At 38.5% G+C, this 16,714-nt stretch overlaps 1 protein-coding gene across 2 annotated transcripts in view; it reads right to left on the bottom strand.

The window, feature by feature from the left end:
• The window catches only part of TOX2 (TOX high mobility group box family member 2), a 253,594-nt gene that overhangs the window by 109,143 nt on the left and 127,737 nt on the right, over positions 1–16,714 (bottom strand). For both annotated transcript variants that reach the window (XM_015888360.3, XM_025167551.2), the window contains exon 3: positions 13,800–14,045. In XM_015888360.3, the coding sequence (XP_015743846.1) occupies positions 13,800–14,045 (246 nt within the window). The remainder of the gene's footprint in view (positions 1–13,799; positions 14,046–16,714) is intronic.

The raw sequence follows: 16,714 nt of genomic DNA, 5'->3' as shown, positions 1-16,714 counted from the left end.
GAAACACTGATCTAAATGTTAGACATCCTACTGTAATATGTTGTACAAAACTCAGCCATGGCTCTGTTTCTAAGCTGAAGCTTAGGGCACCTTTAATCATTAGAAAGAACAATGAGACCAAAGTTAAAAGCACATTCAAACAATTGTGGAAAATAATCCAGAGGAAGGATTCCTATCCTGTGAACTCAGACTGAACCTCTCAAATTCAGGATAGCCTTTCCAGTGAATCAGATGTACCAAACATTTTCTCCTGCATCTCAAATCAAGAATATACTGCACTTCATAGTCATCTTCCCTGTCCACCAGTACAAGGGGGGAGTGAAAAGAGTTTTAGAATGCAAGGGATATGGGGGCTCCTCAAGAATCAGCCGTGCCTAATGGAAGACTGAATTACTTTTCATAGAAGCAGGCAATTGCAAATAAAAGATCACTGGTTAATTTGCTGGGTAACTGGGAGGAGGTCAATAAAGTTTGACTCCAGTTTTTTAGAGAGACAGGTAGAAGGTAAAACCTTGGTGGAAAGCCACACCAAAACCCACTGTAATCTTAGCTCCCTCTTGCCTGTGTATGCCTGTGGCCAACTTGTACATTTGTTGTTTAGTCGTTAAGTCGTGTCCGACTCTTTGTGACCCCATGAACCATATTGCGCCAGGCCTTCCTGTCCTTCACTGTCTCCCTGAGTTTGCTCAGTTTCATGCTCATTGCTTCAGTGATGCTATCTAACCATCTCATTCTCTGCCGTCCTCTTCTCCTTTTGCCTTCAATCTTTCCCAGCATCAGGGTCTTCTCCAAAGAGATCTCTCTTCGCATTAGGTGACCAAAGTATCTGAGCTTGAGCTTCATTATCGATCCTTCCAATGAGCAATCAGGGTTGATTTCCTTTAAGATTGACCGGTTTGACCTCCTAGCAGTCCAGGGGACTCTCAAGAGTCTTCTCCAGCACCGCAGTTCAAAGGCATCAATTCTTCGGCGCTCCGCCTTCTTTATGGTCCAGCTCTCACAGCCACACATTACTACTGGAAACTTGTACATAACCTTTGCCAAATGTAGATGCTCCTTTGAGGTTGCAGAGCAGCTTGCCTCTCGTGCAGAAAGCGAATGCCAGTGTTCTGGAGGGCAAAATGTGGGGTGGTAGCCATAGACTGCTTGAAAGGGAGACATGCCTATGGATGAATGAACTGAGTTGTTATACGCACATTCTACAAAAAACAAGAGTTCAGACACCTAATAATAAAATGAGCTGTCTTGGTAAAAAGTTGACTACCACAAAAATGATCATGTAACCCTGTTGAGGGGGAAGATCAGAAATGCAATCCATTGAAATAGAATCCCAAAGTCCCAGTGGTGAAAGGAAGGGCCAAAGTAAACCATCTGGCCTTTCAGGAACAGTCTTGGCCCAGTGACAAACATGATAAGATGAAACATAATCACTGACATCTGCTGTCCCTCTTGGCCACTAGAACTCTCTGAATACTCTGCAAAATTTTAAACATTCCCCCATGGTCTAGCAATTCTATTGCAATACTTATTTCCTTAAAGGAAAGGGAACATATACATGATCATTATGAAGCAACCATCCATCATTCATAACGAAAGGCAAAGAATCACTCTGTGGAATTCCCTGGAGGACATCCATCTGAGACCTTACGTATGCATTCGGTTGCTGTTGCAATTTAATCTGATGTAGCAAATCTACTGCTTGCCTCACTGCCCCCAACCTTTCTGGGGGGTCTAATCTTTGGGGCAGAGGTAAAGCTGCTTAGTTTCAGAATTGTGCTGGTGGGGATGTATGTGGAAGATCATATTCAGGTTCACATGATTGCTCCCTCTAAGAAATCTCTCCATTGTTGGGACCCTGCAACCAACTCTATTGAAAATGTCATACTTTCTTTCATCTGGAAGAAGCAATCTGGAATAAAAAGCAAATAGCAAGAGATCTCACACCACCCCCACCTCCAGAGTTTGGAGAAGAATGGCTCTCAACACTGTGTCTGTAAAATATCTGTAAAATAAAGGGAGGAGAGGTGTCAGGATGTCCGAGCAGCAGCTGGGAAGAAAAAAGGATTTTCAAGTCCTGCAATGCTGTTTGCTCTTGAGTAGGGCTTTTGAACTTACATCTATTTTTAGAAACTGAAAAAGTAGTCTCATGTGCTCTGCAAAATTAGAGATGAACTTTTGGTAAAAATTTGCACAGCTCAGAGAATGCTGGACATCCTTCACATTTCACATTCCGTATGATGTTGTACTTTTGTATTTGTTGTACTTCTGCAGGATCCATTTGTATGCCCTCTATATATACAGGTAGTTCCCAGGTTAAGAATCCCTGGTTTACAGACAACCCATAGTTAAGAACAGAACCTATTGTAGCAAAATTCAAGTTAAATACACAATGATTTGAGTTACATAACAATGGTTTGAGTTAATTACACAATACTACTTCTACAGTATTATACAATACTGCTCCAGCTTACATACAAATTCAACTTAAAGTTGACAGACCTTGGGAACAGAACTCATTTTTAAACTGGGGACTATCTCTAACCCAAATAATCCAATTTAGGAAAGTCAAATGCACACTTTTTGCAGCTTAGCAAAAAAACTTCTGTTTGCAAAGTCCCTAAGAGTTCCCAGCTCCAGTGTACTAAATATCAATGGAATGCAGCATGTTGCCCATAGCTGCTTCCAACAAAGAAGCACAGATATTATAAACGCCATCTAGTAGAACATCTTGTGCAGCAGGGCCAGGAAGGCTAATGTTAAGGTCTTAAAAATAAACTTGAGTGGGCCCAGAATAATTCTTCTGTTGTTGTAATAGCATTCAATATCAGCAAGGCCTCAAGAAGAGAAAGAAACACATTAACATCTGTGGCTACACCTCAACTGGTAAATTTCCTCCTCACTTTGTTCCTTCATAATGAGAACTTGGTATATGCAGTGTATTTATAGAACCAAAGTTGCTTTTTTAACCAATACAGCAGGATGTGGTCAAAGGATCAGCTGCACTCCCTTTACTGTAACGAAGAGAACATTAACTTTCTTTACATCTCACAGTCACTGGGGATGAAAAGTTTCACAGGTGTACAGAAGTAGCTAAAAGATAGGATATAAATTCTTTAGTCCTCTGGAAAATTTTGAAAGTTTCAGAAATTAAGAAGACATTCACTTCCATCAAACACTCTTGCTGCACATCCTCCATTCACTTACCTGGGTTTACACAAGATTAAGTCATAGGGATAGGAATCGCAAACATAATGTCTCATAGCTTGAACAAATGGGATATTTTGAACAAAATCTGACATGTGTTCATTCATGCGTAATTCCTTTTCCATACAGTGTAATTTTTTCCCACGTTGAATATGATTTTTGCTTTAATTCATGACCCTCCTGAGGCTTACATCACAATCTTCTGCGTGCCTAACACACTTGGATTAATTTTGGTCAGTTCCAAAGACTCTAACTGGGTCTACATTTTTCATTAAGCCATCGTTTGCTTAGCCATGATTTCTTGAATAAATCACAATTGGCTGAGCTCAATGCTATGCTAAACAAAATGTTTTTTAAAAAGGGACACACCAAGCCACAAACCATGAATCACATCATGCTAAACAAAACCAAACAAAACATATTATGAATCAGCACAGAAGTCAGCAACTGGTGGCCTGCTAAGTTATGTAAGTATTCATCACTAATGGCCATGTTGGTTTAGACTTCATATTTTAAAATTACATGCCATGATTTAACATTTAATAAAAGAAAACATGGTTTAGATCTACTTCTCTGCTAAAAGGGCAGAAAATGAAGATGATTGGCTTGTTATTTAAATCTATTTCTATGTGTGTTGCAGCAAGTTCTGGAAATTTAGTGATGGCTGCAGCTCTGAGTGATCACTTTAAATTTCAGAAAAAAACAGTGAAACAAAGCAACATCATCAAAATTTTATTTATTCTGTTATAAACTATTAGCATTTTGTTGAGATTTATTTCTGTGTTCTCATTATTTGGAAAACTAGCTACTGTTTCCATGGATTTTAATATCACCATTATACTGTAAAAATTTAGTTCTATTTTCATGTATTTCTAATCGTTTTCAGTTTCTAGTCCCAGTGAAGCTACTTGAAAAGCTCAGGAATATACTCTACTTATTTAGCAATCAAAAGTAATAAACACCAACATCATAAAAAAAATGACAATCAAAACAGAGGTTAAGATCAATTCTCTACATGTGGGTATGTTAATGTAAACAACTGCACATACGCATGGAGTTAAAAACTTCATTTCTGAAAACACCATATCCTGCAAACAGTTACTTTTGTGCAGTTCAGTGAACTTCAGTTGAAGGCAGAATAATGCCTTAAGCAACAGAGCTGGTAGTTAGAGGAATCCATGGATCTACTCCAAGTTTTACCAGTGCATCAGTTATTCATTCATTCATTTGTTCCCAAGCCTTTCTACGTTTAGGTCAGCTAGCATGTTTCTTTACGTTTCTGTCTATAAAAGAGGGACAATTATTCTGTCTTCTTATATAAGAGTTATTGTGAGAATTATTTATTCATTAGTGTGCAATGTTCTGAAGAGTCATAGGATAAGAGGCACAAATGTGCAAAGTAACTTGAATATAAGGAAGTGCCAGCACTCTAGGACAGCTTTTGGGATTATCTATCTATCTATCTATCTATCTATCTATCTATCTATCTATCTATCTATCTATCTATCTATCTATCTATCTACCTACCTACCTACCTACCTACCTACCTACCTGATAAGGCTGCCTAACTCAAACAATGTGACTGGGCAGCATACAACAACAAAAAACAAACAATAAACCAACATTAAAACATATAGAATATATAAATATAAAATAAAAACATAACAATGGTGACCAAGCACCATACCACAACATTCAACTGGCCTCTAATGCCTGGGGGAAAAGTCAGCTTTCCTAAAGGTGAGCAGAGTTGGGCCCTTCTGTATATCAGGGAGGAGATTATTCCAGAGAATAGGGGCAGCCACAGAAAATGCTTCCTAGGTCCCATAAGGTAGCAATGTTTAAAAGAGTAAATCTGGAGCATGCCCTCCCTGTAGGAACATGTGGAACAGGCAGATGTTTTTGGGAGAAGGCAGTCCCTCAGGTTACCTGGTCCTATGCTATGTATCCTTGAATTGCACCTGGAAGCCTACTGGGAGTCAGAACAGCAGTGTTACATGGGCATAATGAGATGGACCACCGATTGATTGATTGATTGATTGATTGATTGATTGATTGATTGAATTTATATCCCACCTGACTCCTAGGACCTCATGTGGAGCATGTTGCAGTGGTCCAACAGGGAAGTAATTAAGGCATGACTGACCATGAGCAGGGTCTTCTGGTCCAGGAATGGGTGCAACTAGTACAAAAGCCACAGTCGTGCAGAGACCCCATAGCTGTCACCTGCTTTTCAAGCAGGAACTGTGAGTCCAGGAGAATCCCCAGATTTCATACCAAGTCTGAAAGGGGTAGTGTCACTCCATCTAGAACCAAAGATGGAAAGCCTCCAAGTCCCAGATCTGGGCGTATGAAAACCCACAACCACTCAGTCTTGGCAGGGTTGAGCCACATCCTGTTCTTCTCCATCCAGCCCCTTACAACCTCAAGACACTGGGAAAAAATCTCAACTATTTTACTTGAGCAGCCAGGGGCAGAGATGTTTAACTGCATATTGATATCTTGCCTCATACTGACAAATGACTTCCCCAGCAGCTTCATGTGGATATGGAAAAGAAGGGAGGAGGGGGTAAAGTCCTGAGACACCCCACAAAGCAGGGCCCAGGGCTCAACTTCTCCCCTCCCACCAACACCAACTGGAAACAGCCTCAGAGAAGAACCACTACAGAATGGTATCCCCCCTCCCAACCTTCTCAGCCAATCCAGAAGGATACCATAGTTGATGGTACTGAAGGCCACCAAGAGATCAAGGACAGCCAGGATGGATGCACCATCCCCAACCTGAGTTTGTTGGTCATCAACCAATGCTGTCTCCATACTATACACCAGTCTGAATCCTAACTGGAAGATAATCCACTTCCTCCAGGGCCTTCTGAAGCTGGAGGCTGACCACCTTCTCAAACCTTACTTAAAAAGGGAAGGTTGGAGACTGGATGAAAATGAATCTAAAGATGGCCTCTTGAGGACGGGGTGCACCACTGCCTCTTTCAGAGCTGGCAGAACCACCCCCTCTCTCAAAAATGCATTTACCACTGCATGAATCCACCCATATGCTCCCTCCCTGGCAGTCTTGACCAACCAGGAGGGGAATGGATCTAATATACAGATGGCCACACCTACAGCTCCACGGATCCTGTCCACTTCCTTGAGACTAATAGGCTAAAACTCTCCCCAGATAACATTACAAGACTATGCCTCAGTTACCTCCATAGGACCTGCCCAACTGGAATCCAACTCAGAGCAAATCTGAGTGATTTTGTCTACCAGGTGTCAAGAATGATCCTCAAAGTGACCCCAGAGATGCTCCACCAATCCTTCCAGAAGGTATCGGGTCACCTTGAACAGGGCTGCTAGCCAATACTTACAGGACACAATAAGGGCAGAGAAATAAGCTTCTTTTGCCACCCTTATCGTCACAAGGTAGACTCTAACATAAGTTCTCACCTGTGTCTGGTCAGACTGACTCCTAGTTTTCCACCAGTGGTGGTCTAGGCATCTATTCTGTTGCTTCATCCTCCTAAGGCTCTCTGAAAACCAGCGGGCATACCCGGGTCTGTGCCCAGAGAGAGTGTGCATAGGCACAATCCAATCTAAGGCGCCTGCTGCTACCTCATTCCAGGTGGCAACCAATGTCTTAGTCAAACCATGTATCAAAACCTCAAGAAAAAACCCAAACACTCTCTGAAACCCAGTGATTTCCATTAGGTGCCTGGGGCGGGCCAATCAAATTGGTCCTGGCTCCTTGCTGAGCGGGGAAAACTCCAGAGATACCAGGTAGTGATTTGTCTATGATAAAGGATAGATGGCAACATCCCCCAACTCCAGATCACATAGCTACCACCTCAAAACAAAAGCCAGGTCCAATGTGTGCCCCCCTCCCCATGGATCAGCCCCACGATAAGCTGGGCAAGGTCCATGGTTGTCATGGAGGCTATGAATTCTCACACTGCCTCTGAGTCCACCCCCAAGAATGGCAGATTGAAGTCCCTCAGGACCATAATTCTGGGAAACTCTATCACCAGCCCAGAGACGGCTTCAAGCAGAGCGGGCAGGAAGGCTGCTATGTAGCAGGAAGGCTGGTACACTAGCAAAACTCCCTACTGATCCTTCAGGCTCAGCCTCACAAGTTGGGTCTCACATTCAGTTATTTGTGAGGCACTGTGCCTGACAACTTTTAGAGTCTCCTAAGAAATAATTGCAACCCCACCCCAGGAGCCATGGAACTGCAGCTGGTGCCGCACCCAAAACCCCTTTGGGCACATTTTAGCAAAGGGCATTCCCCCCTCTTTGCCCAATCATGTCTCAATAATACACGCCAGGTCAGCCCCCTCCACCAGGATCAAATCCTGGATGAGGTAAGCTTTATTAGAGGCCTACCTGACATTAAGCAGCACCAGCTGGAGTCCAAAGCCACCTAAAGTTCAAGAACCAGTAACCAGGGATGTAGGCAGAGGGCTGGAGCGTGGGATTGATATAAGACATCTCTCCCACGCTCCCTGTGTGCAGCCCATCCTCTGCCTCCTGTAACAAACTGCCACTTCCAACCCCCATGTCAGTAACTCTCCTGCAACCCATAAAGGTTCAAAGAAAAGTTAATTTATTGAGGAAAAGTGCACAGGTCCAAAGCATTGCTAAGACTGAGCTCACGTGCACCAAAAAGTTACCTTTACCCCCTTTGGTTCTCATGCTCCCCCCTAAGCCTTCCAGACATTCTCACTTTCACCCGTTGGTACGACCTTGAGTGTTCCTGCACTCTGATAACAGCCCATCTGCTTTTAACGTCTTCCCAACTCCCCCCCCCCCCGCCACTTCTTCTAATGGCAGAACCAAAGCAAGCAAGCTGGCAAGCAAAGTAGTTAACTGATTGCGAGGATTTCTTCTAGAATTCCAAGTCAGCAAACACAATAGCCATGGTAGCTAGGAATTATCAGAATAAAATTCTGAAAAGATTTGGAGGTACCAGGTTGGTGACATACCTAGCAGCATCTCCTTATAATCCCAAAAGAGGATGTAGCCCACCTCTTGTACTACAATGCTCATCAACTATTCATTGGTTATCTAAGGCAAACAAAAACTCTTCCTAGTTTTAGTAGGAAAGCAGGAGGGGAAAGACAGAGATTTGGAGTAGTGTGGCAACAGGCAGAATCCTTGGTTATATTGTTCCTCAAAGCTCCAGAACTGATAAAATCTATCAAACCTATGAAATCCTATGAAAGGAAGTACACTAAGATTTCATCCAACTGAACATAGTTATGTTATACTTAGCAGATACATTTATTTCAAAAACAGATTTTTGAAATAGAATAAGCTCTAAATAACAACACTGCACACATACATATGCAGGTATACAAATATTAACAGATCTATCTATATTTTGGACTGTGTAGTGTGCATTCATTGGTGAAAGTTAAGACACCGCTTTGGATGGCATGATGCTACCTTGCTTAGGAAATACATTTCAACATACTGAGCATTTAAACATTTTTGAGGAAAAGACCATGATAATAAAACAATGCAAATGTATTGTGATATTATATAACAAGGTATGGCTGCTCTTGAAAAGTGCCTGGAAACTGCAATTCCTGCAAAATGTAGCAGCCAGACTGTTGTGCTGTTATGAAAAATGTATCTCATTCCTGGGAAAGTAGAAAGTGTGAAAAAGAAACTCAAAACAGGTCTCCCTTGATTGTGGTAGGCATAATGTGAAGTAGAGAAGGGCTTTGACAGTCTTCTAAGATTCTGTTACAATATCCTAATTGCTTTAAAGTACATTCCATGACTCTTAGTCACTCCTGTTTCCTGATCCTGCCTTCTTTGAAAGGCTGACAGTTGTTGACCAGTTCATGGTACAGGGATCATACTGTTATGCCCCTACTTAAAAGTTATGCCAATTTACCAATTGTGTATCACACAATTGCTTAAGGTACTGGTGTTAACCTTTAAAGTCCTAAATAGTTTAGAGTCTGATTATCTGCAGGAATGCCTCTTCCATTATAAACCTGCTTGGTTATTTAGATCAGTGATGGTGATCCTTCTGAATATGTTTCTAGTACCAGATGCTCAAGTATCAGGTAGGCAGGAATATGTCTTTTCCCAAATGGTTCCCAGCCCATAGAATGTGCAAAAATGTGTTTGGCATTCTCCCTGTATTTAAGAAGATGCTAAATCTTTTACCAACCTTTTAATTATTAATCATTTTAATGACTGAGTTTAATTTTGATTTTAATTGTGTTAATTGTGTATTTTTTTATACTTCATTTTTAATTGTTGTAAGATGTTTTCAGTAAAACAAATAGAAAGCCAGGGTATAAATGTAATAATAAATAGATAAAATATATATTCCATTAATGCCACTTGGAGAATTTCCAGGTACATTACTGGGAGAGATGTTACCTAGCCTACATATGGTGCAAATACTGGAAGTGAATGGCTGATTTACTGTGACACGACATTTAATCAGAGATGGAAATGTTAATGGTTTGGAAAAAGATATTTGACAGAAAGAGAGAAAAATTATTTTGGCCTTAAAATAGAAAGACAATTTTCTTCCCTAACACCCTCTTTACAGTTGAAAACCTTAGGGATATATCAACATTCCAAATGCACCATTTAAAATAAAACACTCTCCACTGACAATCAGCTTGGAAACTTGGACTTCCCCAGATTTCTTTTCGATTTTCATTTTCATTACAAGGGGGAAACAAATCTTAATATCCCTATTCTATGCTTACAGCACACTAAGACCTCTTCTTATCTTCTTGCAGCTCAATCCTGATTTATTATCATCATGCTGCATTTGTAAAACAGAACCATAAAGTACAGAACATTTCCCAAGGACTATTCCAAAATAAATTATTTCATATGTGTGGAAGATGCTTAATAAATCCCATTCTCTTCATTTCTTTGGATATTTTAGAAACTTGATTTATAAGTGCAATATCTTTTCTCAAAAATGAGACAATCAACGTAGGATAAAATTATCATGTTATGAAAATAGGGGTCAGGCATTGGGTCTGCACTTTAAATTAAACTGAGAGGAAAATATCTTTCATACGAAATTGACTCTTTTGTCTCAGAAATGAATGGTTTAATCAACTCAGCTGAAGAGGAGCCTAAAGTAATGTTTGATTTCATACAAACGTATCTGTTGAGTTGGAGGTGGCCATGACAGAGTAAGTATTGGCTGAATTCCTTCAATTAAACAAAGAAATTGAGCCTCTCAAAATGCAGGAGATTTTAGTGAAGAAGTAGGATGAGATTCTCCCAGTTCATACACTATTACTTATTGCTAATTTTTTCAAGCAATTTGTCTCTTCCTATTTTTTTTTCCAGGAACCCCCGAACACTCCCCCCCCCACAAATAGCCTTTAATAGGTAAAGCATTTTTCAAAAATACAGTCTGTAAAGATTATATATATATAAAAAATCCCCTCTCACCCCTGTGGGTGGTATGTATCTTCCTGAATCTCGGGTCCTCTACTAGAGGCCTGGGAGTTTGAGGGTTCTGCGCAGTATCTTAGCTGTTCCTAGCACTGCACTCTTCTGCACAGAGAGCTCTGATGTTGTTCCTGGGATCTGTTGGAGCCACTGTCCCAGCTTAGGAGTCACAGCCCCACATGCTCCTACCACCACTGGGACCACTTTGGCCTTTACTTTCCACATCCTCTCTGGTTCCTTCTTCAGGCCTTAGTACTTCTCCAGTTTCTCATACTTCTTTTTCCTGATGTTGATGTCACTTGGCATTGCTACATCTATCACCACCATTGTCTTCCGGTCCTTGTCTACCACCACAATATCTGGTTGATTGGCCAGTAACTGCCTGTTCGTCTGGATCTGGAAGTCCCATAGGATCATAGCCCTGTTATTCTCCATGACCTTCTGTGGAATCTCCCATCTGGAATTGGGAGGGTCTAGCCCATACACTGTGCAGATGTTCCTGTACACAATGCCAGCTACTTGGTTTTACTGTTCGGTGTATGCTATTCCTTCCTGCATCTTATACCTGCTGCTAGGTGTTGGACTGTCTCTGAGGCCTCTCTGCACAGTCTGCTCCTTGGGTCCTGTCTAGTGTGGTAGACCCTGCTTCTATGGATCTGCTGCTTGGTGCATTGGTTTGTGTTGCTAGGATCAGTGCCTTAGTGCTGTCTTTTAATCCAGCCCTTTCCAGCCAAAATAAATAAATAAATAAAATGTATAATAATTTGCCATTTTGATTTCAAACAGGTCAAATGTTGGATCTGCTACTCAAATATCATGATTTCTGATATGGTGAATTTGGTTACTACAATCATCTATATTTCAGCTTTGCATACTATAGTTTACTATAGACCTGAACAGCTGAACAATTCTTAAAGGTAAGTTTCCCATTACCAGCCAGTAAAGCCAAAGTTTCCTATAGCATGACTAATGTGTAACTATTATACTACACTGATCAGCATATGTTTTTTTTGAGGTGCTAATTTTATTTATCATTTAACTATAAGACAGTTTAGAATTATTTTATGCAGGACTATTTTGTTATTCTATTTCTCCCCATTTCTATATTATTATTTTATTATAAATAATTAGCTTTTTTATTTATTATTAGTCACCAATAATAAGGAAGTGGAATATAAATGTTTAAAATAAAAAAAAAGTTTAAAATAAAAAAAAGTTAGTTAGATTCTCAGAAGCTAATAATCAATCAGTTTTCTCATAAACTGAAACTATAATTTCCATATTGCTTATAAAGCCATGATTGAAGTTGATATAGCATGTATTTTTTTCTCACCTTAGTTCTAGACAAACTCTTTAGACAGTCCTATTCCAGATCTACCTTTTATTTATTTAACAAACTATTCCTGTGCTGCTACTTTATGCAAAAGAGTAACATCTAATCCAAAGATGTGATTTTACAGTAATCCAAACATTTTATTTTAGGCTACTTTGAACATACAATAGGCTAGCAGATCAGGGGACTAAGTTTGCTTTTTCAGCATTTCAATCACTGCCAATTTACTCTGATTCTATTCTGCATTCCCCAGCCGAAAAACTTGAGGGAAGTTGTTACAATGAAGGATCTGGGGGTGGGAATGAACAGATCCTGATCTGTTTTTAAGGCCTGGGTTCTTTCTGTTTTCTCAGTGTTCTTCTTTTTACTATTTCTAGGCTATTCTACTGAGCTACTTCACTGATAGAAAGTGACCTTATAACACCTTATAAGAAAAGGATAGGAAAGAGAAAAAAAGAAAATAAAATTCTCTAAATTAAAAGTGTTTGTATGGCATTTTCCAAATATCAAGTTAATTGTCCACTATTGAGCATATCCCTTAAGCTACAGAGAAAGTTCATTTTCCTGATTGTAAAGTAATTTAGATTAATGTAATGGTATAAATATATATAATAGCCACCGTAGTGCAGCGGTTAAGGTGCTGGACTAGGAACAAGGAGGCCCAAGTTCTAGTCCTGCCTTAGACATGGAAGCTGGCTGAGTGACTTTGGGCCAGTAATTCTTTCTCAACCCTAGACTAAGAAATTGAAAAACATCTACCAACTAGCACTGGACCAACATGGTAGAATTCAGTCTACAACCTTCAATAGAGGAGCCTCCATCTAGGAGTGGACTGACTCCTCCTCCTCCTCCTCATCATCATCCCTATTAAATATAACATCAAAGTAGCAAACTGGGAAAAATCTCTATTTTTGCCAGTCAAACCAATGCAGCCAAGAAGAATAACATATGAGCTTCTACCAAAAATCAATATTTATGGCATTATATACAAAAAGAACAAAATATAAACCACATGAAGGCATCTTGGCTTTTAGCAAGATTTTTGTTTTGGTGTTTGAAGGCACAAAATCACATGGAAAAGATTGTTAAGTATGATTGTGGAAATGCCTTCAAAAGAGTCATGTAGTCCCCTCAAATTATTATTATTATTTATAATTTACCTTCAATTACGATAAAACATGCTCAATTATGATTTACTCAAAATAAGGAGGAATTTCCTGACTATGAGAGCTATTAAGCAGTGGAATAGCCTGCTCCCTGAAATTGTGGGTGCTGTGTCACTGGAGGGTTTCAACCAAAGGTTGGACAGCCATTCATCGGGGAAAGAATGAGAATTCCTGCTCTGGATAATGTGTTGGACTAGAAGACCCCCAAGGTTCCTTCCAACCTTATGATTCTATGAATATACTACATAATTTTCATACCTTCATTATGAAAATTCAAAATAATATTTTTTTTTATTTGTATGCATGTTGCTGATAGGTTTTGTCAGCAAAACTATATGCAAGATCACAGATTAACAAAAATCTCTGGGTCAGCAAAACAGAAATACTCATTTACTTAATACTGGTTTTTAAAATTTAAGATGTTCTTGATTATGACAAATGGAGATTCTTAATTCTGTGCAGAGCCCATGGCTTATTTTAAGAACATCTATCTACCAACTAGCAACAAACCCAAAGCAGATTTTTAACCTAGAAATAAGTAGAAATTTATCTCATTTCAGCTAAATTATATTCTATTATATCTGGAATCATCATACAGAATGCTAGAGGTATACAAAATAAGGCACAAAAAAAAAAGCAATAGAAAAAATGTTACTCACGGTAGGTAGCTGACTAGACAGGAGGTGCCCATCTTGATTCAACATATTAGACACCATGATAGCAGGAAGATCCATATTCTGGTAGGAATATGCTGGTATCAGGCTATTTGGAGGGAGACTGTGGCACAGTGAATGATATCCAGTTTCATGATCCACCAAGTGAAGAAGGGATGGATCTGGGAGATTAGGAGGAGTAATAGGAGGGATTTCATAATCTTCATTATTCTCATTCTGACCATTGTAAGTCTAAAATAAAAATATAACAAAAGGTAGTTTGACAATTTCTCACATTTTTTAAAAAAAACTTATGCTTGTTTCTGCAAAAGCTATTTAGTACTGGACAAAATCTACATAATTTTTTTCCATTAAATACCATCTCGAACAATGCAGAATTTCAGTTCCTTCAAAAAAATGATTGCATATTTGAGATACTTCTATAATAATGTAAGGGACTATATTATATGAGTGGATTAAAATGTGCTGTTGACTATTACTGGTCCTTAAAATATAAATTACTATATACAACAATGTACCTATTATAATTATTTAATACAATAATTATTTACTAAATAATAATACCATAATTTAAATCATTATACTCATCTTTCTGAGGAGTGAAATATATGACTGTTGATGGGGAATGTATGATTTTTAAGTAATAGTGTATTTTAAGGCTCCTTAGTTCTTTGATTCTGTCACCTAAAGCTGCTGAGGTCTATAAAACATTGGAGCAAAAATTCCAAACCCCTGTGGTAATCAATGAGTTGTGCCATACTTCAGTTGTTCAGAGAATGATAGGGTTTTGTTTTTTACCTGAATGTGGCATTTCTTGATGCCCTGAATGAGCAGAATACTTTTGAGCTATTTGCTGAAGAGAGATTTAATTCTGTGGGATTTAATTCAAGTTGGAGTGGTCTTATAGAATCTAAACTAGCTTCTTATGGTCTTTCAGATGAGTACCTCCTTACTGTGGATTACAATAAGGCCAGACATGTAGACAGAGGATAAAGGATATTGAGTAACAGGTGGAAGTGAGTAGGACAACAGCAGAACCTGGATTCACCAGGTATAATGGCAACTACCAGAAAAATGAAAAAATGGCGGGAAGGAAAGGATTACTAGAGCAACCTGCAGAGAGAAGAATTATACCAGATTTGCTTCAGAAAATGTTTGAGCAACTGGCCAGTAAGTTAGCTGAATCATTTGATACTAAATTGACAGCTTTTGGAAAAAGAATGGATGAAAGACTTGTAAAGATGAAAGAGGAGATGAAAGAAAAAGTTAAGAAGATGGAAAATTCTGTAAAACAAGTGTCTGGAGATGTAAAACAAATTAATGAAAAGTGGAAGTTCTGGAGAGTAAGACAGAGGTTATAGACAGAGAGTTGGAAAGAGAACTAGATAATTTGGCTCTATTGGAATTGAGAAAGAAGGAATTTTGAGATTTAAAGCATTCCCAGAGAATTCTGCTGAAGATATTACAGAAAAGATTATTAAAGTTTTAGCAATTTTTTTGGACTGGGATGAGGATTCAGAGGCAGAAATTGATAAACTATACAGAATAAATACAAGATTTGTGAGAATAAGAAATGTTCCAAGAGATAGTTTGGTGTACTTTGTCAGGAAGAAGACAAGGAATCAAGTTTTGCAGTAGCATTTTAATACAAGACTGAAAATTGATAATGCAGATGTAATTGTTCTTAAATAAATTTATTAGAATTTTGTGTAAGAAAAAAGACAGAGGTTAAAGCAGGAAAAGACCCCATGTTGATGGGGCAAATTGGAAGGTGTGATTTTTACTTTTAAACAGTAGAGGTTTTGATTGAATTCTGTCCAGAAGGCGAGGGAATTTCTGGAAAACTTCAAAGAAGAATTGGAGGAGATTCAAATGGAGGTGTCAGTGGAGGCTACACAAAAACTCCAACAGGTGCAACAGGAAACTGAAAGGGATGATACTGAACTAGGTGCTACATGTATTGATTTTTCTACATTTTTGGCTTGATTATGGATTATAAATGCTTAATGTGGAATACAAATGGAGCAAATGCTCCTCAAAAGGGAAACATAATATTTCATTATTTGAAAAAATTAAAACAAGATATAATCTGTCTACAAGAGACACCTATTAGAAAAAAGGACATAAAATATTTGATTTATAAAAATTGGGGTGAAGAATTTATTTCAGCAGGAAAAAAAAATGGAAATGTTTTGTATATAAATCCCCAAATAAAACCAGAATTTGTACTGATTGATAAGCATGGTTGATTTGTTGGAGTGGAAGTTCATTTGCATGGGACTAAGCCTTTGATACTGGGAATTTATGCCCCAAATGAGGACAAAGTATTATTTTACAATGGACTTATGGAGAGATTAATAGGTTTCTCTTATAAAAATTGGTGTTTGAAGGGGGATTGCAATGGAATGATCTCCCCACAACTGGATAGACTTTCTGAGAAAAATATTAAAAACATGCAAGGCAAATTTCCAAAAGTTTTCTTTGATATGATGGACAATTTAGGGCTGGTTGATATATGGAGACAGAAAAATGGCAATTCAAGAGAGTATACATATTTTTCTGAAAGACATCGATCCTTTTCAAGAATAGACATGATTTGGATTTCAAGAAACTTAGCTACTAAGGTTTCTTTCTAAAGTAGAGATATTATCAAAGACATTTTTGGATCATAATCCTATGCAAACTCATAAACCAAAAATAAAATGTAATTCTTTCAGATGAAGATTAAATGAAATGTTGCTACAGAAAGAAACAATAGTGGAGGATTGTAAAAAGAAATTAAAATAATTTTTTGAAAATAATTTAGGTAAAGGCACTGATTTAAGAATGGTTTGGGATGGAAGTGAAGCTTTTATTAGATGTTATTCTATACAAAATAATAGTGAACTCAAAAAGAAGAG

The sequence above is a fragment of the Python bivittatus genome, unplaced genomic scaffold (genome assembly GCF_059951505.1).
Source record: "Python bivittatus isolate LINGU-HERP-01145 unplaced genomic scaffold, Pbiv_v1 ctg000700_np1212, whole genome shotgun sequence".
Taxonomy (NCBI): Eukaryota; Metazoa; Chordata; class Lepidosauria; order Squamata; family Pythonidae; genus Python; species Python bivittatus.
Note: the sequence above shows the minus strand (reverse complement) of the source record. Positions and strands in the feature narration are given on the sequence as shown.